The sequence below is a fragment of the Gobio gobio genome (assembly GCF_949357685.1).
Source record: "Gobio gobio genome assembly, chromosome: 21".
In the NCBI taxonomy this organism is placed as follows: domain Eukaryota; kingdom Metazoa; phylum Chordata; class Actinopteri; order Cypriniformes; family Gobionidae; genus Gobio; species Gobio gobio.
The window spans coordinates 26,579,805-26,607,213 of record NC_137117.1 but is presented as its reverse complement, the minus strand read 5'-3'; the positions used below and the strand labels follow the sequence as shown (position 1 = coordinate 26,607,213).

The following is a 27,409-nucleotide window of genomic DNA, read 5'->3' as shown; positions in this document are numbered from 1 at the left end:
AAGTTTTTTGTAATCTGCTAACTTGTTAATATCATTTTAACTGAACTATATTTGATTTATAGTCTCAACTCTGTATTTAGGCAAATGGTTAAATATATTGTTCCAGTTGCTTAAGCAAACAGGATCTAAAAATAAAATCTGACTTTGAACAGTTCAGAGGTCTGTACATACAAACACTGATTAAATCTTCACCCAAAACCATTGATTGAAAATGTAGAATTTTATTAACAAAACATATTTGATGTAAGAGCTCATTTGCAAAGAATAAAATATATTTTAAAAAGTAAGTGATCAAGACAACGAACTGGATCCTTTATCAAAGGTACAACATGCATGCCTTAACTAAACAACAATGCAGAATTATCAGTGCAAACAGAAATACAACTTGTAAGTACAATATAAGTACAATATCAGTTCAGAGGTATGATACATAAAACTCCACTGGAGTCAACCTCAATTAAATATGCATACAAAAAACAAGTTCAGTAATCACACTAAGAGCTATTAATACAGAAAAGGCTATACATAAATAATCCCCCTTCCTCCACTGACAAACACATGTTTGTCTAAAGTTTTTGTCAATCAATATGATGACGCAACATACAATTTGGAAATGCATATCTCCTACTTTCATGAGAGACGTTAATACTACTGTCCCTCAGGGTTTACAGCTCACAGCATCTCTACCAGGGTCTCCAGACTCCATCTCTCCTGCTGTCAGGCTGCTGCAAACCAGCCGTGCTCAGTTTGGACGAGGGTGCTCCTGGAGCGGAGCCAGTAGCGGAGCTCGCTCGCTGGGCATTGTGGAGGTGCTGGAGCTCACGGCCAGATCCTCCTCCGGTGGAATGAAGAGTGAGGAAGTGGACAGACTCCCTCCAGCAGTGAGAGTAGCCTTCATTGTAGTCCCTCTGAGGGAGCTGCTGCTGCTGCTTCCACTGCTGCTGGAGGAAGCTGACTGTCATTTCCAGGATATCAGCCTTCTCCAGTTTGGTGCTGGGGTCGTGGCTGTGGAACTCCTTCTCCAGGAGACTTTTGAGCTGGTCGATGCAGCTGTTGATGCGGTCCCTGCGCATCTTTTCAACAACTGGCTTCCTCAGCTGAAGGCAAATGGAAACACTTATTAGAACATTTTTCAAACTGCGCACAGATTCAAATTTTGGGTGAAACGCTTTGGAAGACGAACTGCGTTTAAATGAAACGTACCTTTATTTTGTCCTTATCACCGAAGCGAAGATGGTCAAAAGACGAGAGTGTAGCTGAATGTGGTGCCATGTCCGTGCTGAAATGGCTTGCTTTTCTTCTGTGGCAAAAAGATTTGTGAGCCTCTGTGAGGAGCAGCCCCTTGTATTTATACAGCAGCATTACCATCACAAAGCCATGTGGCCTGTGCTGTGTTACTGTTCCCACACTCTGAGACCAGAGGGCTGGCTCATCACAACAATAGAGGACATTAATTTTATGGTTAAATGCCCGCTTGCCTTCCACTGGAGGAATGTTTCCCAAGGTATCAGGGACGCCATTCTTGAAGGTTCAGTGAAGGAATTTGGCCCTTCAGAAAATTATGAATGCAGGTTTTCAAATGCACTTTGTTTTTACAAAAATGCATTTGGTAGAAAACAAAAGATTAAAATAAAATATATTTGATGAACCATGACTCATCTAATTCATGCTTTGTGTAACCAAAATATTAAAACTCCATGGCCTGGTTTCACAGATAAGGCTTAAGCCAGGATTAGGCTTTAGTTCAATTAGGACAATTAAGTAGCTTTTATAAACGTGCCTATGAAAAAAAAACATTACAAAAAAAAACAAGTGTGCATCTTGAGACAAAACAATGGCACTGACATATTTTAAGACATATCAGTGCAAGTTGCGTTCAGTTAAAACAGCTCAAGCATTTTAATCCGGGACTATCTTAAACCTTGTCTCTGAAACCGGGGGTAGATGGCAAAAACTTTTCAGTCATGAAAAATAATATATGCATGCACATGTTTTTTTAATGCAATAAAGTAAAGCATGACAACACTTAGCCTATTTGATATGTTTGACCATGCATCTTATTCATACTTTGTGTAATCAATGCACAACTTGACCAGTGTAGAAAAACAAAGAAATTTTGATCAAATGATTTGATATGTTGTTTTTGTAACCTAAATATATTGTACAAAAAAAGTATACAGAAGTGTTTTTGTATCACTATTATAGGCTATTATTTTGTAGAATATGCTATTGATATGCCTATAGGGCTGTTTCTCAATTTAAGCCCAGGAGCGTGACCAGCACCTACTTGCGATAATGGCACGTGGTTAAAACTGTCTGCGACATAACATCAAAGGCACGAGAAACACAGCTGGAAACACAGATTTGAGCCCGTTCCCAGGAATATTCCTTTGATAACTTTTAACAACATGACTGTCAGCTCCATTGAAGGTGACAGAACAGTCGCGTCCACGTGCCAGATACGGAAGTCCTCGTGTCGCTGCTGTGAAGGCACGCGAGAAAGTCTTCATAAAAAAAACATTCTCAGTCCTGCTATGTGTTTGATGCGAAATAATGCTAGTTCATGTTGCAAAAAATAAGCTTATTTAATAGCCTACATGTCTACACTTCATGGTCAGCACGCGCCAGAAGTGAGAGTGGTTCATTGTGCGGCATTGCATTGCCTGCTGTTCCAGTTCCTGCTGCTGTTCATGCTGCTGCTGCTCAACTGCCCCGATCACACGACAAGCAGACGCCAAAAAGGGCCAGAATTCGCCTACCATTGTCACAACTGTGGGAAAGACACAGTCACAATGTCACAGCAAGCACGTAAGTAAATTGTCTTCACTGTGTCAACGAAGTGCAATGAGAACGAGCAGGTGAATATAGGTTATTAATGGTGATTTCTATTTGAACAAACATGCTTGGAAGTCCCTCAGAAGAACACACTAGCAAACGCTCTTCTCACAGCAACGCCCTCGTGCATTTATTTTGCCAGCATATTTTGTATATTGTGAAAACAGCATTCACATTTTCATTCACACACAAACATATGCTTTGTTTTATAGTCCATTGTCTCCGTCTTAAATATGAATTCTGGACTATATATATGTAGGCCTATCTTTAGTGCAGTTTTATTGACTGATAGTTTTGGTGGTTTGATTTCAAGTGAAAACAGTGTTGAACACTGTTATATTAGTATCATTGTTAATTTTTAGAATTAAAGTTTTCACTTTCATTTTAGTTAAAGTTTTATTAATTGTCATTTTCATTAGTTTATTTTTATCCATTTGTATTTGTTAGTTTTAGTGTGTAGTTTATTTTAGTACTTATAGTTAAACTAAATGAAAATAAGAAATGTTGCCTCGGCAACTAGCTGAAATAAAACAAGTTTGTGTTTTTGTATTTTTGTTTATTTCAGTTGATTTGAATTACAGATTAAAACACTGCTGACGCCTCTATGTGTATTGTGATAGAGAGCAAAGACTAGTGTTTATGCTACATGTGTAGTTTGTATGTGCATGTCTGTGTTCTGTGTGTTTGTGTTTGCTTGTATTTTTCACCTGTTAAAATACTGTGAGTTTGTGGTTGAGGACATTCCCACTATCCTGGGTTCTCTAATCTGATGAGTGCAAACAATTCACTAATGGCCCCATTGGAAATGTTAATTGCTTCTTTGTTATAAAACAAACAGTCAGTCTTTTAGTGGCACAAACAAACTCGGGAAATCAAACTTGTGGTTGAGCAAAAGTGAGCAAAAAAAGTCTTATCATACATGCCACCTTATGGCATTTTTCAGACATTTTAGCACTTATTTAATACTAATAATAAAAATAAAAAAATTCTTAAGTATTCTCTATTATAGCAGATATGAAGTCTGTTCTGTGTTTACGTTGAAATGGATAAGTGTTTTTTTTGTGTGTGTGTGTGTGTGTGTGATTCCTCTGTCCTATACCACCTGTAGCAGTAGGCCTGATGACATAAGGCACTGGGCTTTCACTGAAGTTCCCATGAGTTGTGTGTGACAGGCCTGTCTTCCTTTCCCACAGTCTGTTCATCGACTGCCCAGAGTAAGGGAACAAAAGAAGTGTGTCTTGTTACACATAACATTAGTTACGGTGTTTGAACTCTCTTTATTAGAGGGGGGACCTAAGACGTAGAAAGACCATCTGGACTTTAGACACTGTTCAAACACTTTTAGGACTTTCCCAGGATTTTCAAACTAGATCAAAATGAGAAATTCTTTTATTTATTTATTTTTTATTCTTTTATTAATTAATTTATTTAAATACATAATCTAATCATACATTTTTACACCTATAACACACACATAAACTAATGTAAATATTTTACTTTAGCTTGGCAGGTGTCATTGGTTGCGGCAGTCAGCATGCTCCAATCGCTGATGTCATTGAAATTAAATTAAATTAAATATTTCTACTAATGTCATTTGCAATAGTCTCTTTAACTGTCTTCCCTTGTTCAGTGAGAAGCATATACGCATAATATTTCTTAAAAATTGGTTATGAATTATCTGTCCAGTTAACCTTTTAAATTTACTTGCAGTTGAATAGGATACCACCTATCTAATTGATTTTAAGGTATCTTGTTAGGAGATAATAGTTGCTTGAGTGGATAACAGAAAAGCTTGTCTGTAATTCCATAATTATCAAAATATGTAATTGCAACCATTTGATCATGCAATTAAAAAGATATTGGAATGCATTAAAAGTAGTTTGAACTTGAATATTATCAGATTTTTTTGGGTTACTCTTTATTTTAGTTCCCTTGTTACAGTGTAATTACACATAAGTACTAACTAAGTGATATTACATTATAACTCCATAATAATATATGTAATATGTACTTAGTACTTAAGATATAATTGGAGTTAGGGTTGGGAATTGTGCATACTTTACTGTTATTACTAGTAGATACATGTGAGATGTGTAACGGGCATGAAATATTTGGTAGTACTGTATTTTACAGTCCTGTTCCTCATGTACATACTATTATAGTTATTACAATAACTGGGTAATAACTATAGGTCTGAACCTACCCCTAAAATTAACCTTAACCCATGTAGTTACTTTATATTACCCATTACTTTCTTAGGTAAGTACACTGTAAGTGCACATACTGTAAAATAAAGTGCAACCAATCTTTTGAAAGAATGAACACATTGCCACAGAACATTTGATGTAAAATAGATTTTTATTCTTTTGATAAAACATTTGTAGATTATGTCCAGCATCTTCATGTAGTGATTTTTTTTGTACAGTACAGTACTTTTGCTACAACTGTGCTTGATTTGTTAGACAAATCTCTTGTTTAAAACACAATTACCTAAATAATCTTTATAAAAGAATTTGTCAGTCGCCAACACCAACAATACGGTGTTTCCAACACCAACAATACAATGTTCAAAAAAGAACAAGACCTTAATATAAATCATAAGATCAATTGGATCTATTCCGAAACATGGAACATTCATAGAATACAAATATTGCACCTCAGTATGAGATATATAGTTGCTAACATAGCAGATTAAATTAGCTTGAAGCTTGATTTGCCATTGGCAAAAATACAGTGAATTCTAGATATAGGAATACAAGCAATTATCCTCTCATGAAAGAGGTTGATATAGAATAACATGTTCTCTTATAACAGAGTTAATCGTTGTAGTTCACAATGTTGTCTTTTAAAAACATAAGAACGGCTTCTACCAGGGTCTCCAGAGCGCCAGAGTTTCCTCTTTGCTCTTTGCGTCTGGTGAATGGAGCTGATGAGGCAGCAGCACACGTGTGTTGTTCTCTGTGGACGGCTGCATGTGCAGGAAGTGCTTCAGCAGTCTTCTGTGGGACTGAGTCTGCACTGGACACTGAGACAGGAAGTCGACGGCCTCCTGCACACATCTGGAGTGTCCGTCATGAGCTGCAGTCGAGAAGCTCGAGGGATTCTGGGAGCGTCTCAAGAAATCAAGCGTCATCTCCAGGATATCAGCTTTCTCCTGTCTGGAGTCGGGCTGTTGCTTTAGGAACTCTTGACCCAGAAGAGACTTGAGCTTCTCAATGCTGCTGTTGATGCGTTCTCTGCGGATCTTCTCCACTATTGGCTTTCTCAGCTGAGGAAACATTAAGAACAGGCATTTAGAAACACTCATCCATCAATCGTATAGTTGACATTTCATAAGAAAACACGGTTTAGTGGAGTCAGATGTCAAATGTTGAATGTTTACCTTGTTTGTGAGTGGAAGTTGTTCTCCGCTGATGATTGATCCAGTGATTGTAGGAGCCATGGATGTGTCTTGTGTTCGGTTCTCCAATAGGATCAGATCTGAGCTGTGCTGAACTCGTTCTCCTCTCTCCTCTATTTATACTCCCAAATCTCCATATGAATGTGTGAGTCTGGAGTTTGCTGGAGGTTCTCACAGTCTGCAGCCAATGGGAGCGCTCCAAAGGCTCAAAGGAGCAGAGGACCGCCACATGCTCAGTGAGGCATTTATTGCACAGGAAACAATGAGACTTCTCTGACAGGCAGGTGGAGGGGTGGGTGTATTACAGGGAGGAAGTTTGTGAGAAAGTGGAGACCCCTTTTGAAATGATGCTGATGCTTAGAAACCTGTAAAAGTGTATGTGCCATTTTTAATAAACATACGTGTGAGACTACTATGCTTTTATTTTGACTTTTTTTTTAATTTAAAGCAGATTTTTAGTCATTCCAAATTAGATCTTCTGTCTGTTATTTAATTGAGTGATGTCGTCAGGCAATTTGTTTATTTTATTAGTGAAATATTAAGTGCAGAATCAAGATTGAACTATTTTGGTTATATTGTTTCATACATTTTTGTTCAAAAGGTTTTGTTTGTTTGCAAGTGTAATTGAAAAAAATATCCAAGAGAACACTATGGTTTCAGATGCCATAAAGTTCAAGAAGTTTTGCCAAAGACTCAATAGCTCAATAGCTTCTGGTTTAAGGTGCCACGGGTTGGCAGTTCAGATGTCCTCTATCACAATGAAGTCTTGAAGGTGATGTAGTGCAGGACTGGGACTGCACTTTCCACAACTTTCCCACACTCTGTCCATTCATCAGAGATGAATAGAAGTGTGCCTTACTGCAAGCAATTAGGCATGCTGTCAAGGGACTCTATAGAAACCTCACAGGGGTGTTTATGACACTGTCCCTAATTGAGACGCTGGGCATTTGTTTGCTTGTTTGTCCCACTAGAGAATAAAAGTGTAAAACTATAATTTTCCAAATATTTTTGCCATAGTATAATTAAAGAAAACACAATTTTATTGATGATTAATAGTTTCTTGGCTGGAGTATGACGTTTAAAATTTCTGTTTCATACTCTGTATATTGGACATTTTTAATATTATGAGTTATATTTAATATTTCTCTAAATTATTCTAAAAATAAGGGAGAGCTGTATTTCTAGAGTGTGAGATTGTTTTAAGGTTATTATTTTCAATGTAGGTATTTTATATCAACAGCACGTGCTTTTGTGAGCAATTAATCCTAATGGTGAGCAACAGGGCTGCACTTTCTCACACACTGTCCCACCCCTCCACCTGCTCCCCAGAGATGTGCTCATTGTGTTGGTGCAATAAGGGCTTCAGCCGCCATGTGTCAGCCTGAACGCTCCCATTGGCTGCAGACTGTGAGAACCTCCAGCAAACTCCAGACTCACACATTCATATGGAGATTTGTAAGTATAAATAGAGGAGAGAGGAGAGAGAGAGTTCAGCACAGCTCAGATCTGATCCTATTGGAGAACCGAACACAAGACACATCCATGGCTCCTACAATCACTGGATCAGTCATCAGCGGAGAACAACTTCCACTCACAAACAAGGTAAACATTCAACATTTGACATCTGACTCCACTAAACCGTGTTTTCTTATGAAATGTCAACTATACGATTGATGGATGAGTGTTTCTAAATGCCTGTTCTTAATGTTTCCTCAGCTGAGAAAGCCAATAGTGGAGAAGATCCGCAGAGAACGCATCAACAGCAGCATTGAGAAGCTCAAGTCTCTTCTGGGTCAAGAGTTCCTAAAGCAACAGCCCGACTCCAGACAGGAGAAAGCTGATATCCTGGAGATGACGCTTGATTTCTTGAGACGCTCCCAGAATCCCTCGAGCTTCTCGACTGCAGCTCATGACGGACACTCCAAATGTGTGCAGGAGGCCGTCGACTTCCTGTCTCAGTGTCCAGTGCAGACTCAGTCCCACAGAAGACTGCTGAAGCACTTCCTGCACATGCAGCCGTCCACAGAGAACAACACACGTGTGCCACCAGAAGCAAAGAGCAGCAGCAAAGAGGAAACTCTGGCGCTCTGGAGACCCTGGTAGAGCCACCAGGACCGTATGATTTATCAGACAGAATTCATAATGCCAGTCTGAGATTGGCATGGACTGTAATTCTAACGTAGGAATTGATTTCCGCCTCTGCAGCTTCTGCAGGATCTTTAATCTGCTTTCAGAGAAAGTTGGTGTTTTATTGAAACTGTGTGACCTGTAATATTTAATCAGAATGTACCGAATCATTTGCTGTGTAAAATGATGATTACATTTGTGAAAAATATGATTCAAAGTATTTGGTCACAGAAATGTTAAAGTCTGATTGAGACGTTTGAGCTCTTGTAGGTCTCTCACCCATATTGGGTTTATTCTCTACATCTAAAGGATGACGACACTGCTTTCATTGACTGAAAGCTTTTGATTTATATTTCTGTTGTTTGAAATACATCTAATGCTTCTCTTGTTATATGAGGAATATTTCCTCATTTGAAAGATGTTATTGTGTGTTATAGCACAAATGATTGTTTTTAATGTTTCATGTGTTTACATGAATGAGACTTTTCCCCTGTAAAGGGTCGATTAAAATTGTCACTGTTAGTGATTTGACGTTTATGCTTTACATTCAAAGTCAAGTTCTTACCTTCTCTGAAGGTGTCTTGCATTACTAATTGAATTTTAAATGTCTGTGACATTGTCCATTTCTTCCTCGATCAAGGGAAGTACAAACATTACATGAGTTCCTCACGATTGTGAAAAGATGCATTTACATATGTTACTGCTTTATTACTTAAAGCATGAAGGTCCTTCAAAGCTGATGCAAATGTTCATTGTCCAGTTTGCTCACGTGAAGAACAGTAATCATATTGCTTATGACAAATAAATTGTACAATCAATGTTCTTGTTCCGTGTTCTGTTTTATTTAACTGTATACATCTCACATAGAGTATCTATGAATCGTCTCATCAAAAACTCAAAATGCATTATTTTAAATTGATCAAACTCTCCAAAAGCTTACTCATCACAGTATTTTACTGTTGGCAGTGTTTAAATAACTTTACACTCCTAAACTTCAGCTATAAACCAAGGTTTGACCTGAAATCAGCATTATGGACATGGAAGATGATGTGTTTAAATATGATCATAATATGAGAAAAATATATATAACTAAATGTACCTGCATATTTCCCATGCAGTTCATATAGTTTACACAAAACATGTTTTTTGTGTGATTAATGTTTACTTAAAAAAAGGGTCTAAGATTTTTTAAAATGTTTTTGAAAGATGACTCTTGTGCTCATCAAGCTGCAATTTTTTATTAAAAAAATACAGTAAAACAATAATATTGTGAAACATTATTGCAATTTAAAATAAGTGTTTTCTTATTTGAATATATTTTAAAATGTAATTTATTCCTGTGATGCAAAGCTGAATTTTCAGCATCATTACTCCAGTCTTCAGTGTCAGATGACCCTTCAGAAATCATTCTAACATGCTGATTTGATGCTCAAGAAACTTTTATTATCATTATCAATGTTGAAAACAGTTGTGCTGCTTCATATTTTTGTGGAAACTGGTAAAAAAAATCAGGATTCTTTGATGAACAGAACGTTTAAAAGAACAGCATTTATTTGAAATAAATGCTTTATAACATTATACAGTAAATGTCTTTACTGTCACCTTTAACCAATTTATTCATACTTGCTGAAGAACAGTATTAATTATGGGGGGGGGGGTGTTACTGAATGGTAATTCAAATGATAATGTACCCTCAAAGCCCCATTAGTAAGGCTCAAGTACCACTTTATTAGCACAAAATATAAATGTGTTCCTATATTAATTCATAATGATTGATATTATTTAGCATTATTGTTGATCATATTAAAGTCACTTATATTATTAAAGCAAGCATCATGTTTTTATGTTTGAAAGGAACTAATAAGATTATTAGTTATGTTATATTATATATTGTATTAAATATTTAACAAGTTAAAATCAAAATCTTTTCAAGTACCTCCAAGAACCTGCTTAAATGCCCCCAGGTATCGGCATACTTATAGGAATCACTGGTTTATATTGAAACGGGACATCGAAATTACACTAAAAAGATACTCATGGCACAATGGCACGTGCTTTGTCAATAAATGACCCCAGTGTCAGACAACAAGCAAAGCTTTAAACGAGGGGTCTCCACTTTCTCACACACTCTCCATCCTTAACACCCACCCCTCCACCTGCTCCCCTGAGATGTCTCATTGTTTCCTGAGCAATAAGCATGTCATTTAGCATGTGGCGGCCCTCTGCTCCTTTGAGCCTTTGGACGCTCCCATTGGCTGCAGACTGTGAGAACCTCCAGCAAACTCCAGACTCACACATTCATATGGAGATTTGGGAGTATAAATAGAGGAGAGAGGAGAGAGAGAGTTCAGCACAGCTCAGATCTGATCCTGAGATCGGAGAACCGAACACAAGACACATCCATGGCTCCTACAATCACTGGATCAGTCATCAGCGGAGAACAACTTCCACTCACAAACAAGGTAAACATTCAACATTTGACATCTGACTCCACTAAACCGTGTTTTCTTATGAAATGTCAACTATACGATTGATGGATGAGTGTTTCTAAATGCCTGTTCTTAATGTTTCCTCAGCTGAGAAAGCCAATAGTGGAGAAGATCCGCAGAGAACGCATCAACAGCAGCATTGAGAAGCTCAAGTCTCTTCTGGGTCAAGAGTTCCTAAAGCAACAGCCCGACTCCAGACAGGAGAAAGCTGATATCCTGGAGATGACGCTTGATTTCTTGAGACGCTCCCAGAATCCCTCGAGCTTCTCGACTGCAGCTCATGACGGACACTCCAGATGTGTGCAGGAGGCCGTCGACTTCCTGTCTCAGTGTCCAGTGCAGACTCAGTCCCACAGAAGACTGCTGAAGCACTTCCTGCACATGCAGCCGTCCACAGAGAACAACACACGTGTGCCACCAGAAGCAAAGAGCAGCAGCAAAGAGGAAACTCTGGCGCTCTGGAGACCCTGGTAGAGCCACCAGGACCGTATGATTTATCAGACAGAATTCATAATGCCAGTCTGAGATTGGCATGGACTGTAATTCTAACGTAGGAATTGATTTCCGCCTCTGCAGCTTCTGCAGGATCTTTAATCTGCTTTCAGAGAAAGTTGGTGTTTTATTGAAACTGTGTGACCTGTAATATTTAATGATGATTACATTTGTGAAAAATACGATTCAAAGTATTTGGTCACAGAAATGTTAAAGTCTGATTGAGACGTTTGAGCTCTTGTAGGTCTCTCACCCATATTGGGTTTATTCTCTACATCTAAAGGATGACGACACTGCTTTCATTGACTGAAAGCTTTTGATTTATATTTCTGTTGTTTGAAATACATCTAATGCTTCTCTTGTTATATGAGGAATATTTCCTCATTTGAAAGATGTTATTGTGTGTTATAGCACAAATGATTGTTTTTAATGTTTCATGTGTTTACATGAATATTTCCCCTGTAAAGGGGCGGATGAATATTGTCAATGTTAGTGATTTGACGTCTATGCTTTACATTCAAAGTCAAGTTCTTACCTTCTCTGAAGGTGTCTTCTGTGCATTACTTCATATTGAAGTACAACTTGTAAAATAAATTTTAAGACTATAATCTGTACAATGTTTTTGGATGTTTTCTTCAATCAAATTAACTAAATAAATTGCAGCACATTTGCACATGATGATGTTTTAATTGCTGTTTAATCAGTCTGCACATTCTTCATTTGCCGTCTATAATAATAATAATTACATTTCAACTTAAAAGTTTGTTACGTTCTTCATCTGTCTTTACAAGTTCTTTACAAGTAAAATTAAATCACACTCAATAAATTAGAATATGGGTAACACTAAGGTTTCATTAGTTAACATAGTTAACATATTAACTAACATGAGCAGTACATGTGTTGCTGTATTTATTAATCTTTGTTAACGTTAGTTAATAAAAATACAGCTGTTCATGTTTTGATCATGTTAGTTCACAGTGCATGAAATAATGTTAACAAGATTTTAATAAAGTATTAGTAAATGTTGAAATTAACATTAACAAAGATAAATAAATGCTTTATAAGTGCAGTTCATTATTAGGTCATGTTACCTAATGAACCTTATTGTAAAGTGTTACCAGAATATGATAGTTTGATTTGTCCTGTCCTTGGACTTTGAGAGCTCAACATATTACAAAAGTATTATTTACAGTTAGTGAACCAAAAGGTTGGTATTACAGTGTAAAATCAAAGTTGTAAATAAAAAGATTATTGGAGTATGTTTTACAAGTAAATTCCATTTCAGTATTTCTATGCAAAAATTCATGTTCAATGCGTTATTTGTCATTTCATTTGAATTATTTGTGAAATTTACTAGCAATTTCTTAGTGAAAATTGTTTCACAGTAAATCCAACAACAATATTTTTTCAGTGTAGTTAAGTTTGACTTGAATGATTTGCAAACTAGACCTGAATAGAGACACTATAAACTTTCATATGAATCTGAACTTAATGCATCATCTACAAGTATATTTAAAGGTATAGGTGTGAACCACACCATGAAGTACAAACTGACTAAACAGCAATTTGAATAACTTTTAACGTGTGCAAATGTGCTGTGATTTATGTTGTGTTCATTTGATGGACGAGGAATTCAGAGACAACAACAGAGTATGGGCAGAAAATATATTCAAATTTATTTTCAAGTTGTACTTCAATATGAAGTAATGCACAGAAGACACCTTCAGAGAAGGTAAGAACTTGACTTTGAATGTAAATCATAGACGTCAAATCACTAACAGTGACAATATTCATCCCCCCTTTACAGGGGAAATGTCTCATTCATGTAAACACATGAAACATTAAAAACAATCATTTGTGCTATAACACACAATAACATCTTTCAAATGAGGAAATATTCCTCATATAACAAGAGAAGCATTAAATGTATTTCAAACAACAGAAATATAAATCAAAAGCTTTCAGTCAATGAAAGCAGTGTCGTCATCCTTTAGATGTAGAGAATAAACCCAATATGGGTGAGAGACCTACAAGAGCTCAAACGTCTCAATCAGACTTTAACATTTCTGTGACCAAATACTTTGAATCATATTTTTCACAAATGTAATCATCATTTTACACAGCAAATGATTCGGTACATTCTGATTAAATATTACAGGTCACACAGTTTCAATAAAACACCAACTTTCTCTGAAAGCAGATTAAAGATCCTGCAGAAGCTGCAGAGGCGGAAATCAATTCCTACGTTAGAATTACAGTCCATGCCAATCTCAGACTGGCATTATGAATTCTGTCTGATAAATCATACGGTCCTGGTGGCTCTACCAGGGTCTCCAGAGCGCCAGAGTTTCCTCTTTGCTGCTGCTCTTTGCTTCTGGTGGCACACGTGTGTTGTTCTCTGTGGACGGCTGCATGTGCAGGAAGTGCTTCAGCAGTCTTCTGTGGGACTGAGTCTGCACTGGACACTGAGACAGGAAGTCGACGGCCTCCTGCACACATTTGGAGTGTCCGTCATGAGCTGCAGTCGAGAAGCTCGAGGGATTCTGGGAGCGTCTCAAGAAATCAAGCGTCATCTCCAGGATATCAGCTTTCTCCTGTCTGGAGTCGGGCTGTTGCTTTAGGAACTCTTGACCCAGAAGAGACTTGAGCTTCTCAATGCTGCTGTTGATGCGTTCTCTGCGGATCTTCTCCACTATTGGCTTTCTCAGCTGAGGAAACATTACGAACAGGCATTTAGAAACACTCATCCATCAATCGTATAGTTGACATTTCATAAGAATACACGGTTTAGTGGAGTCAGATGTCAAATGTTGAATGTTTACCTTGTTTGTGAGTGGAAGTTGTTCTCCGCTGATGACTGATCCAGTGATTGTAGGAGCCATGGATGTGTCTTGTGTTCGGTTCTCCGAACTCAGGATCAGATCTGAGCTGTGCTGAACTCTCTCTCTCCTCTCTCCTCTATTTATACTCCCAAATCTCCATATGAATGTGTGAGTCTGGAGTTTGCTGGAGGTTCTCACAGTCCACAGCCAATGGGAGCGTTCAGGCTGACACATGGCGGCTGAAGCCCTTATTGCCCCAACACAATGAGCACATCTCTGGGGAGCAGGTGGAGGGGTGTTTTCAGAGGGATGAAGACTGATTCAGCTAGTGGCCTGTGAATGTGGGAAATGTGTGACCTCGTAAAGTGATCTAAGTGGCTGCAAGTCGCTTTGGTCTTTAAAGTACACTTTAGTCCTTCACACAAAGTCCAAAATTATCCTGTTGTCTCTTGAGAGTTATGAGCCTCATGGTTCATGCAGTATATGGTTTCCAAGTTATTCAAAGGAAAATGACATTTGTGCCACAAACATTTATTTAAAGATTTTAATACATATTCTACATAACAGCAACAATTAAAATAAATAAAAAAATAAATAAAAAAATATATATATAAAAAAAAAAAATATATATATATATATATCTTTTGCAGAATCTTTAATCTGCTTTCAGAGAAAGTTTGTGTATTATATTGTGCAATGGTTAGCAAAGTAAAGAGCAAATCTATGACGTGTGTACAATTTCCCTCTCAGCCCTGAGGTCTGAGCAGCACACTTCTATCTTGGCACACTCTCCTTACACATACTTAAGACATTTACAGCTGTCTGGCCTGCTGTCTGCTGGCCGACTCTCACACCACACTCCACTCTCAGCAATGAGAACCTGGGAGCGCTGGTGCACCACGGCTTCCCACACTTATTCATTAATGACGCTGATCCGACTGATAAAAGAAAGCGTGGCTCATTACACAATGTCAGAGTGACCCAGCACTCACTGTTCTCACAGCACCCCCCAGGCAGCCAGGCTCGCCATCTGGAGCCATCATTCAATTACCCGCCTTAAACAACAGTGTCTCAGCTCTTGTGTCTACTACATAGGCCATGTCAGATAACATCATCTGCTTATTCAAACACATTTTTTGGGACAAAATTGTCGAAATGTAGAAATTAATCACATTGATATTTATAACACTTTCATGCTTTTATTAGCATTTATTAACTTTTGTGTATGAGAAAAATAACTCATCATCATCATTAAATATAAAAAATAATAATAATAATTAAAAAAAAATTTATGTTTAATGTGATTGTAAATTTAATAAATATGTGTATAAAAATAGTAAATAAATGTATGTTAAATTTCTGCATATTAATCTCTTTTTTATCACCTGCTTACTTGTTTTAGAGCTATGAGTAAAATAATTCATCATATTTTGTATATTAAATAAAATAGGAATACATGTGTTTAATGTGTATTTAATAAATAAATATGTAAATAACTTAATAAATATGTTAAATGTCTGAACATTAATCTCTGTAACTTTTAAGCTTCTTTGCTTGTTTAAAAAATAATTGCATATTTAATACATATTTATATTAATAAATAGGAATATTAAATAATACATAAATACAATAGGAATAAATTGATGTTTAATGTGTATTTAATAATTAAAAATAAAAACAAATAATAAAGATGAATTTATCTTAAATATAAACACATCTCTTTGCTATCAACTTTTAAGCTGAGGTTTGCTTGTTTTACAAAAAATGTGTCATTATGTTTACAAAATATTTATATAAATAAATGTGAATATTAATAAATAAATGAGGAATAAATTGATACTTAACGTGTACAATAAATCAATAATTAGACGTTAAATATCTACACATTCATCTTTTTTTTTTTCAACCTTTTACGCTGCTTGTTTTAGATCTATGAGCAATATAATCCATCATTGTATATTTCATAAATATGTATCTCAAATTAATAAATAAATAAAGGAGAAAAAATATGTTTAATTTGTATTATATTAAATATATAGCCTTTATAAATTGGTATGTCTAAACATTAATCTCTTTGTTATCAACTTTTAAGTTGAGTTTCATTTGTTTGTAATAAATGTTTATAAGTATGAATATTACATAATAAATAAATTGGAAATAAATTGATCTTTAATGTGTAAAATAAGTTGATGTTAAATGTCTAAACATTAATCTCTTTTCCGTCAACTTTCAGGCTTTTTGGACAGATGTTTAAGTGCACATTCCCACCACATATTATGTGCTGACAACATGAATGAGGCCAATTCTAATTCAAAGGCTCAATGCTGCTCTTTTAGCAATGTCTCAATCCTTGACTGACAGACAAAATAAAACAAGAGTTCCCTCCCACCTGCTCAGTTGGTTCTCAGGGCCTTGGCATTATTTATTTAAACAATCCGCCCTTGCACTATTGTCATACTGCAGTTTCCTGATTGGTTAAAAAGTGTGAGAACTTCCATCTCATTAAATTTAGCCAGGCTGTGTATAAATTCAAGCCAGTGGGAAGAGAAAAGTCAATGTATATCACTTCTCGACAGTAAACATCGAGGAACGACCGTCCTTCACCATGAGAGATCTGCAGAAAACGTAAGTCATGACATAAAGTTGTCTGTAACAGTTATAATCAAACTTCTAAACTGAATGTAACTCATGTAAATGTTTCTTTGTCTTTTAGTTGTAAAATGATGAGTCTGGAGAGGAAGTGCTCAGATGGTGTAGAGCAGATGATGGGTGTTCTGGAGCAGCGGCTGCACAACGGCGTCTCTCCCACTGACCTTTGGGAAAAAACTGTCTCTTTCTTCACCCCAAAGAAGACCTTGCTTTTCCACAATGGATACTCCAAGTATTCGAGGGAGACACTTCGCTTATTCCCTGACTCAGCAGAAGATGTGGCTCCTCTGTGTATTCAGCAGTGACAAGATCCTGTGCCATGAAGGAGATGGATGTGCATTTGCCAAATCTTGCCAGAAGTGTTGATCTTAACTCACCCTGTCTACTTGAAATCGAAGCATTATTCTCCGATCTTATTTAATTTTTTCCCCACAGCAGCATAATGCAGAAAAGTCTTTTGTAAAGACAAAATTTTAATCAAAATGAATGCTGCCCTGAGGGAAAGAATTGTATTGGTCCAAAAATGGATCTTTGTTGTAATATCAACTACTGCATGTAATTGCTTTGATGCAATATACAGATAGAAAATATATATATTCAGAATTCAACTTGAATGTTGAATGATAAACTTGAAACTAAGACTATTTTCCTTAATAAAAAGGAATGTCTTGTGTGTTGTTTATGCAAGAGATTATGTTAGTCTTGATTAATACAGAGTAATCAACTGAAAAAAGATGATTTAATTGAACACATTTATGTTTGATGAAAATAAAGTATTTCTTATAAATCCATCTCACGTGTATTTCTTTTATTCTAGTATTCACATGGTAACACTTTACTAACAACAATACTTCTACAGCATTTATTAATATGTTAATCCCAACATTTACTACTACATTTTAATACAAGAGTTGTACCTGTTATTATGTACCTATAAGATGAACATGGGCATATATATATATATATATATATATATATATATATATATATATATATATAAGCTAACAAATGTTAATAATGCGTATAAATGCTACCTTTCACACAAATATTATTTTATCACACAATATATTATTGATGGGCACAATCCACAGGGACAACATCTTAAGTAAAATGGTGTGTTTAGTTTTTACTTCCCATAGTTGTATAGTCATGTTGTGTGTGGATTCATGGAGTGTCAAAACCGTAGCCTACATATCTATGATCAAACCTATACAATAGCACACAAGCTGTTCTGTACTGCCATCTTGAGGTCCACAAGAGTCTCAATGACATTATATTGAGTTTGAAAGGCCTTTGAACAGTGGTCATTCTTTCAGTAGTGAATTACATGAATCATGCAAATAAAAGCCTATTTGAACATTCAAAACGGTGACATTTCAGAAAAAGATTGAGTAGTTTGCATCACTGAATCTGTGTTTTTTATTTGTATTATTATTATTGAACACAAAATAGAGAATGACAATATATTATATGCCAGGGAGCAATTAAATAATATACCTTTTTAAAGATTCACAGTTTTCACAGCTTTCTTAATGGAAGAATCAGAACTCAGAATAGGCTATAGTTTGCATATTCAAGAAAAGGTTGAAGAAAGGCTACTCTTACCAAACTTACATTTGTGTGTAAAATATTTGGCCAGAAACAAAATAAGATTGATAAAAAAAAATCTGAATCTTCCCTTTCATTTTGTGTATATAGCCAATCATTGGATACTGTCGGTCGCTGAACATTTCTGTAAGGCCCGCCTTCTTTCTTTGATTTGATTGGCCATCTCAATCATTTTGAAATTGACGAGTGCTGTTAGACTGGTATGGCAAACTAGCCGAAAATGTTTAAAACTTTTCGTGATCCTAACAATTTGGCCATTGGGGAATATACAGGTGCTGGTCATATAATTAGAATATCATCAAAAAGTTGATTTATTTCACTAATTCCATTCAAAATGTGAAATTTGTATATTATATTCATTCATTACACACAGACTGATATATTTCAAATATTTATTTATTTTAATTTTAAAGATTATAACTGACAACTAAGGAAAATCCCAAATTCAGTATCTCAGAAAATTAGAGTATTACTTAAGACCAATACAAAGAAAGGATTTTTAGAAATCTTTGCCAACTGAAAAGTATGAACATGAAAAGTATGAGCATGTCCAGCACTCAATACTTAGTTGGGGCTCCTTTTGCCTGAATTACAGCAGCAATGCGGCGTGGCATGGAGTCGATCAGTCTGTGGCACTGCTCAGGTGTTATGAGAGCCCAGGTTGCTCTGATAGTGGCCTTCAGCTCTTCTGCATTGTTGGGTCTGGCATATCGCATCTTCCTCTTCACAATACCCATAGATGGAATTAAGGTCAGGCGAGTTTGCTGGCCAATTAAGAACAGGGATACCATGGTCCTTAAACCAGGTACTGGTTGCTTTGGCACTGTGCAGGTGCCAAGTCCTGTTGAAAAATGAAATCTGCATCTCCATAAAGTTGGTCAGCAGCAGGAAGCATGAAGTGCTCTAAAACTTCCTGGTATACGGCTGCGTTGACCATGGACCTCAGAAAACACAGTGGACCAACACCAGCAGATGACATGGCACCCCAAACCATCACTGACTGTGGAAACTTTACACTGGCCCTCAAGCAACGTGGATTGTGTGCCTCTCCTCTCTTCCTCCAGACTCTGGGAACCTGATTTTCAAAGAAAAGGCTAAATTTACTTTCATCAGTGAACATAACTTTGGACCACTTTTTTTCCTTTTTGTCTTTAGCACAGGCGAGACGCTTCTGATGCTGTCTGTTGTTCAAGAGTGGCTTGACACAAGGAATGTGACAGCTGAAACCCATGTCTTGCATACGTCTGTGCGTAGTGGTTCTTGAAGCACTGACTCCAGCTGCAGTCCACTCTTTGTGAATCTCCCTCTCATTTTTGAATGGGTTTTGTTTCACAATCCTCTCCAGGGTGCGGTTATCCCTATTGCTGTACACATTTTTCTACCACATCTTTTCCTTCCCTTTGCCTCTCTATTAATGTGCTTGGACACAGAGCTCTGTGAACACTACAGCCAGCCTCTTTTGCAATGACCTTTTATGTCTTGCCCTCCTTGTGCAAGGTGTCAATGGTCGTCTTTTGGACAACTGTCAAGTCAGCAGTCTTCTCCATGATTGTGTAGCCTACAGAACTAGACTGAGACCATTTAAAGGCCTTTGCAGGTGTTTTGAGTTAAATAGCTGATTAGAGTGTGGCACCAGGTGTCTTCAATATTGAACCTTTTCACAATATTTTAATTTTCTGAGATACTGAATTTGGGATTTTCCTTAGTTGTCAGTTATAATCTTCAAAATGAAAAGAAATAGCTACACATTTGAAATATATCAGTCTGTGTGTAATGAATGAATATAATATACAACTTTCACTTTTTGAATGGAATTAGTGAAATAAATAAACTTTTTGATGATATTCTAATTATATGACCAGCACCTGTAATCCTTTGCATTTGCTAGCCTATATTTAGGGAATCTTCCATTTACGACATAGGGGCTATATGTTTTAGTGGCCGTGAAATTAATCTCATTCTAACCTAAATCATTACAGTTTGATGTTCAATGCGATTTAGACTGCGTGAAGCTCAACAGATCTCTGAGCCTAAATTGGTAGGCCTACCTACATCTCAGCGGTGTGTGATGCACTTACATTAAAAAAACAGGAGCAGCAGGGGCGGTTGATTTATTGCCTCCCGCTGAGGGGCAGCCCGCGTGTGTTCCCCTGGAGATGTGTGCAACTAATTCCACTGCTGTTCCACTGGACCCCAAAACCTCCAAATCCACATTACTACTGTCATCCACCAATCACTCTCTGGGCTTCTGGCCTGGTTTCTTTATATGATCAAACCCCTGGGAGATGTACTGGGAATGAACCCCTCCCCGTTTAATCACACTTACAAGAATGCAATGCACCGGGTCAGAACAGAACAGCAATGTGTAGTTCAGAATATCTTTCAGTGCATGACTGCACAGTGACATTATGTGTGTCATTGTCTCACGGTGTCACATAATTAACCCGTGCAGAGGAAAGCGTTTTCAGAAACCAGGACGATGCATTTTTACATTTCACAGATCAGTGACAGTCTAGCAATTTTAGATGTTAGGCAATATACGTATATTGTAGCTATAGGCTACACACTTTTCGTGTTAAATATTTATATAGTAATTACTATGAAGTATTACACGGCTTTCTGTAATACTTGATTGCATTGAATGCTCAAATATGTTTGTATGGTGGGTGGCAGATAAAGTAAATATATCAGCGTTGTTCATCGGAACATACCGGAGCTACTTGCATGTCTCTTGTATTACTCCGCGGTCTCGTTATTTTCATATAATTGAAAGTTAGCGCCATCTCGCGACTTAAATACATTTATATAAATGGCTCTGAAGGATAGTAGACATATTTATTTTAGTAGGCTACATGAATGTAAACATAATACGAATCAATAATGAGAATATCGCAAGAACTATCCAGTAAAAGAGTTGAGGAGAATGATGAGAACTTAAAATAGGAGAAGACTGGGGGAGGGATTGGGGATTAGCAATAATATATACATTGATATTTTAATATGTTGGTTTTTGCTATTTTAAGTAAAATACTATTATTTTATAGGAACATAATAGCAGAAATATTCGTATTCACTTATTTCTGTGCCTAAATTATTATATTGATTAATACATTGTTAGCTTATCTGTGTGCTTTGTATGTGCATTACGAAATACATAACGTGGACAAATCCCTTTCAATTGTAATGTAGACGCATGCATTTTCTGTGAAGCTGCTTTGAAACGATATGTATTGTGAAAAGCATTATACAAATAAATGTGAATTGAATTAAATGAATTGATATTATAAAATACTTAAATATTTCATATCCATATTGGCAAGTAGCCTAACTATTATAGGCTACACATCCTGCTGGGATTTATTTTATAATGACCAGCGGTTATGCTACTAATTAGCTAAGCTACATATTTTGAATGAAATCTGATAAAAGATAGACTATGTTGAACAATTAGGCCTGTGTAATAACATGAATAGCCTATTAGTTCACTGAGTAACAATATTAAACCAAAACATTTCCCAAAACCTACACTATTAAACACAGTCACACATAGACTATTGGTTCAGTCAGTAAGATGAGAGCGCTTCTTTTGTTCAGGTAGTCTATTTAGGTTAGGCGACGCCCGTGACTCGCAATCTTCAGTGAGAGAGCTCGAGACTGCGCTTCTTCTCACATTCGCGCGCGCGCGCTCTCCTCTACAACTCACACGCGCTCATTGTGGACTGCAACCAGAAATACCACACAGCGGAGAACAGGTGACCACTTTCTTCATTATTTTCTCTTGAATGTTTGTTAATGTTCTTCTTTAGTCGATATTAAGCTCTTTTTTCAAGTATAGAAGAACAATTCTGCCGTGTTAAAACTATTAAAGATTAGTAGGCAGATGTTAATTCATGGTTATTGTAGGCTATGCATTTAATGTGTCATTATGTTACGGTATTGCGGCAGCAATCGTTTAAAAAACGTATTTATTGATCATTATATGGCATGATATGCATGTTGCTTTTACTTTTGTGAATACTTTTTTAATGAATACTTTTATACTCAAGTAGGAAAAGAGGAGTCTATACAAGGAAGAACAAGCCCAGATTCCCCATTGAATTAATCATGTCACTGTTTACACAGACTAATGAGAAAAAAGGGGTGAAGCTTTGATATTTTTAGGCTCCTGAGCTGCATTGGCGTGCACAGCATGGGATCTTGAAATTAATGAAGATAATATGAACACTGATCAGCTGCATATGCAGAATTTGAATAATTAAGTGCATAGGATACAGAGAGACAGTTATTATTTGTTTCATTTTCTGGCAAATTACCATTATGCTGTGCTTCAAAGAGAAATGTGTTATTGCAACAACTTTCAAATGATTGCATGTTCTTTTTATGGTATATTGGTTATTTAAACTAGTGTTTTAGTGCATCCTGTAATTTGTAATATTTTCATAAAAAATACATAAATCCTTTATTTAAAACGTATTTGCGTGGCATACTGCCATATAAGAGCTTGAGGGTTTTACACCAACATCTAAAAAAGTGCAACTAAACTGAATAATAATCCAGTAAATCTTTCAACATCCTCAGGCTTTATCTATGGCATCCGAATCATAAGCTCTCGGTTAAATCTCCAAGTTTTGTAGTTCATATATGTAAATGCAGCCGCAGTTGGGAAATGTTGGATTTGTCACAACTCTAGTCTGTTAGTACATGAAAGCTAAATTCGCTTGTTTAATTAGTCACACTCATCTGCTCAGTGTGTGTAATCCATTTTCTGAGGATAAAAATCCCTTGGCTTGGATCAGTTCTCTTCTTCCTCATCTCTAAGATGCTTACAAAAATTGCAGTTAGAGCGAATGCGCTTACATGTCTGTCTGAATTTTATATTGTAAGAAGTCGGATAGGGAATATCATATTTCTAAAGTCACCCAGACACCATTGCTCATGCAAGGTCTTTGCACAACATATATTCAATGCTGTCCGGTTGTGTCAAAGACCCAATGTAGAGCCTGGCGCGACTCCCAAAGCATTTCAAATGTTCACAGAAAGAAGAGCAACATAACATCAATGGTCCATCAAGCTGCTTTGCTTTGGTTTATTTTTAAAAAAAAAAATCTTTTATGGTGTGCATGGAGTCCTACTTGAGACCAGGTGGTTTCTTGAAGATCTAAAGTATGAATAGAGGGATTTTTCGGCCCATCTACATTTAGCTATCTCTACGTTTTTTTTTGTACTATGATAGGCCTACATTGCTTCAGTAGAATAGATTGCACGTCCTGGTTTTGCCGAGTTAGACGCATCCCTAGGTCAACATATTTTGTTGATCCTTGAATAACATTCCTGTTCAAAAATGTTATCCTAACCATATCCCTAACCCTAACCCTACCCATAACTTTCCCTAAAATCAGAGTGAATTGATGTATTACACTGATGTAAAAGCACCTTACCCTGGTTGTAAGTCTAAACTTAACATAAACTGTAAACTTGTCCTAACTTCTGTTCAATTTAATGCACCTTTTTGACTAGAATGAATTTCTTTTCAAAGTTTTTAATATTATAATAATAATATATAATATGAGAAAATATGACTTGTGATTATTTATTACTGTATCATATGTTTAATCTTTTCTACTCTTAGAATGGTGGCTTTATGTTGGTATTTTGGCTCATTTCTCCTCCTTGACTTGGTGACCATGACATTGAGCACCGAAATGGGCCACAATCCAGCAATGGAAATCTTCAGCGGCAATGTCATTATCCCGCCTAGGCCGGAGGCATCCATACATCAACACAGTCATCACAGGAAGCACAGAGGTCGCAAAGAGAGGATGACAGCAGGTCGGCTCAGAGAGAGGCCCCATATTACTGTGTTCCACACCCAAAATGAAGGGCCAGACCTGGAGGGCCTCAGTCCCGTCCGCTTAGAGATAGAGCCAGGAGATAAAAGACAAGTAATGACCTCGAAAAAGAGGACCTTCAAGGGGTTTGATTCCTTAATTCCAGAGCAAATTAATATCTCTCCTGGTGCCGGGACTCCAGAGAGGGCAATGAGACATCCCACCGGTCGCAAAGTGTTAGGAGGGCACATCAATAGGGCTCCTCACGATGAAGGTAAAAAGAAACCCTCAAACTTACCAAAGTAAAACTCCATTATAACTGTCCTGCCATTTTGTAATTATCTACTTGGCATTTTCTTCGCATAGAGTCATTGGCATCAGGGAAGGAACGGAGGGTTTCTTTTGATCAAAGGCTCAATAAAAACTCCTTTGGGAGTCCCACAGAGCCAGTGTTCCCTGCAGCCACTGTTGGCTCCTTCATATTACCCATAACCGCGGCAGTCGGTGGGGAGCCCTTCACAAAGCCAGCCCCCTCCAGTAAACCACAGGTAACCATCATCTAGCTGCTCTGTATTTTCAATCACACTGATTAAAAATATCTCAGCTTTTCATCTCTCAGTGTCTAGAAACAGGCTTAATAAAAATGAATCCCAATGACCTCGTTATAAGGAATAATAGGTTCATGCCATCAATTTAATCCGCACGTGAAATTATTTCTTGTTTATTGGCTCAAAAACGATATAACAGACTACCATAATTTGTTCTGGTGAACCTTAAAGGATTACAATTGTCCAAAGTGATTTACGTTAATATGAAAAAGTTAAATTGCAATACCTTATATGTGACATGAATACTGAATATTTTCAGGTCAAAAGTTTTTCCGGTGGGGATGTGACGCCCACTTTCAACATGGCATTCTTCGACTGGACTGATTATGAATATATGAGGCCTGCAGACAAAAAGCAGTTTTCTAAGAAGCAAGGTAGACCAATATTTCACTTAGAAATACAGACACATTGTTTCTGCTTTTATGTTTGTGAGTTTTAAAGTTAGACGTTGCAATTTTTAAGTATGCTTGTTTTGAAATGGTGACTTGAGATCATTTGTGCATGTTTTGCAATAAATCGTTTACCAAATGAATGTGTATTTGCTTTACATGAACTATTTAGGACCTTTAGGCAAATTCTTCCAAGTTTTCCCATACCTCATCATCCTGTATGGAAAACACCAAATGCCCTAATATGCAAATTCAGTTAAGATGTTTTATCTACAGGTGTCTGTTTTATGTTGGTGAATTACAATTTTTACTAATAACACTTGACCATCACTCTATTCCCATCAAGGATCTGACAAACAGGCCACAAAAAGCCCCAGCACTGGACTTGTTACTCTTACATCAGATGAGACCTGTAAACATCACCTGGATTGTCTGCCAGGTGACTTTTTCACCTTTTGCATTAATACAACGAGCCACAATATCTATTCTCTAGTGAGCTATAGCAATTTGAGTAATTAACTACCATATATAATATAATATAATACACTTTCATTCAAAAGATTTTTTAAAAGAAATTAATACTTTTATTCAGCAAGGACTCATTAATTTGAGACTTTTATAAATATAAAAAAGACTTTTATATTGTTACAAAAGCTTTCTATTTCAAATAAATAGTGTTCTTTTGAACTTTCTATTAATTAAATAATCGGTTTCCACACAAATATTAAGCAGTACAACTGTTTTCAACATGAATAATAATAAGAAATGTTTCTTGAGCAGCAAATCAGCATATTAGAATGATTTCTGAAGGGTCATGTGACACTGAAGACTGGAGTAATGATGCTGAAAATTCAGCTTTGCCATCACAGGAATGAATTACATTTTAAAATATATAAAAATAGATATAAAATATTTTAAATTGTAATAATATTACACAATATTACTGTTTTACTATCAGTTTGATTTAATAAATGCAGCCAAGAGATCACAAAATCCTACTCTCCCCAAACGTTTGAATTTAGTTCATTAAGTCAAATAAATGATCACACCATTTTTACCTCTTTTATATGAACTGGCAGGGTTCTGCTGCAATCTCAGAAAACATGTGTGTGAGCTTCACAACCGTGGCTTCAACAACAAGTGCTATGACAGCTGCATGTGTGAGGAAGGTGAGCAAGTGTTTTTGAACTGATTATTACTCATGCTAACAAAGTGGAAATCATCTTTTAAAATGTTCCTTACTTCTTCACAGGGCTTCGTTGCTATGCTAAATTGCACAGGCATTACCGCATCACACGCAAAAAGGGACAATGTGTTGATCCTGAGGGTATAAGCTTAAACCGTGGCATGTTTATTATTGTTTAAGCGGGGCAGAAGAATTTGTCAAATTGCCCTTTCCAAAATGCATGCAATTACTTTTTCCACTGTGTTGGAATTTTTTATATTCATCCTTATACATGTTTATGTGTATCGTCTGGTTGCTTTCCTGGATTTTATTGTTTCCGAAAATTGTAAAACATTGACAGCAATATTTTGGGAATGCATAAGACTGAGTTTTACAAAACAGATTGTGTATACAGTAGCATATTCCAATCAGTTCATACAAATGAATGATATGTGTGATATGAAGATTGGGTGATGTGGAATTTTTGAAATATTTTAGCAAATGTATTAAAAGTTACTGCATGTAAGTAATTTGTATTTTGTGTTGATGTGGTTGAGTTGCATTGTTCTATTGTAGTCATCATCACAAGGGAACAGTAGTGAATAAATGAACTTGAGCATGCAAAGACAGTCTTTTTAATGTTGCGACTACAACGCCTGCCAGGTCCCCAGCTTCCAATCAGACGAGCAGCTTTGGAATGGACGCACAAAGAAAGACACAAGGGAGATCTTCATCTCACATTATTAAACCATTAAATCTTCCTTTTGGCTCAAATCTGAATTATTCTACAACCGCTTTGTGCTACACTGAAATGATGCTTGAACTCATTGTGCTCATTGAAAGCCATGCGTTTATTATTATATGGGAGATATTGTGCTTCTTTATCTTAGTTCAGTGCGTTACAGTGTTGTGTGGTATTTACCACTATCCCCACCACCTAAAATTCCACTTATTACAGCTGTAGATTAAAATTTAATTATTTATTTTATCAAGTGTG

At 36.5% G+C, this 27,409-nt stretch overlaps 6 protein-coding genes across 6 annotated transcripts; 3 read left to right on the top strand and 3 right to left on the bottom strand.

Moving 5' to 3' along the window:
- Nucleotides 1-203: 203 nt before the first annotated feature.
- On the bottom strand, nucleotides 204-2,711 carry her12 (hairy-related 12). Its single transcript, XM_079802118.1, has 2 exons — nucleotides 1,204-2,711; nucleotides 204-1,097 (listed from the first exon to the last, which is right to left on the bottom strand). Exons 1-2 carry the CDS (start codon nucleotides 1,366-1,368, stop codon nucleotides 684-686), a joined length of 579 nt encoding a protein of 192 aa, XP_079658244.1. The 5' UTR covers nucleotides 1,369-2,711; the 3' UTR covers nucleotides 204-683.
- Nucleotides 2,479-27,173, top strand: draxinb (dorsal inhibitory axon guidance protein b). The gene is made up of 7 exons (XM_079802883.1): nucleotides 2,479-2,808; nucleotides 24,052-24,524; nucleotides 24,617-24,798; nucleotides 25,118-25,232; nucleotides 25,594-25,686; nucleotides 26,327-26,416; nucleotides 26,500-27,173. The coding sequence occupies exons 1-7, from the start codon at nucleotides 2,564-2,566 to the stop codon at nucleotides 26,610-26,612; spliced, it is 1,311 nt and encodes a 436-aa protein (XP_079659009.1). The 5' UTR covers nucleotides 2,479-2,563; the 3' UTR covers nucleotides 26,613-27,173.
- On the bottom strand, nucleotides 5,178-6,321 carry LOC307117326 (transcription factor HES-5-like). The gene is made up of 2 exons (XM_079802119.1): nucleotides 6,218-6,321; nucleotides 5,178-6,103 (listed from the first exon to the last, which is right to left on the bottom strand). Exons 1-2 carry the CDS (start codon nucleotides 6,275-6,277, stop codon nucleotides 5,702-5,704), a joined length of 462 nt encoding a protein of 153 aa, XP_079658245.1. The 5' UTR covers nucleotides 6,278-6,321; the 3' UTR covers nucleotides 5,178-5,701.
- On the top strand, nucleotides 7,734-9,178 carry LOC307117787 (transcription factor HES-5-like). The gene is made up of 2 exons (XM_079802882.1): nucleotides 7,734-7,837; nucleotides 7,952-9,178. The coding sequence occupies exons 1-2, from the start codon at nucleotides 7,778-7,780 to the stop codon at nucleotides 8,336-8,338; spliced, it is 447 nt and encodes a 148-aa protein (XP_079659008.1). The 5' UTR covers nucleotides 7,734-7,777; the 3' UTR covers nucleotides 8,339-9,178.
- On the top strand, nucleotides 10,732-11,325 carry LOC307117992 (transcription factor HES-5-like; the record flags this gene model as incomplete). The annotated part of the gene is made up of 2 exons (XM_079803285.1): nucleotides 10,732-10,824; nucleotides 10,939-11,325. Exons 1-2 carry the CDS (start codon nucleotides 10,765-10,767, stop codon nucleotides 11,323-11,325), a joined length of 447 nt encoding a protein of 148 aa, XP_079659411.1. The 5' UTR covers nucleotides 10,732-10,764.
- Nucleotides 12,998-14,272, bottom strand: LOC307117785 (transcription factor HES-5-like). Its single transcript, XM_079802875.1, has 2 exons — nucleotides 14,166-14,272; nucleotides 12,998-14,051 (listed from the first exon to the last, which is right to left on the bottom strand). The coding sequence occupies exons 1-2, from the start codon at nucleotides 14,223-14,225 to the stop codon at nucleotides 13,665-13,667; spliced, it is 447 nt and encodes a 148-aa protein (XP_079659001.1). The 5' UTR covers nucleotides 14,226-14,272; the 3' UTR covers nucleotides 12,998-13,664.
- Nucleotides 27,174-27,409: the final 236 nt, after the last annotated feature.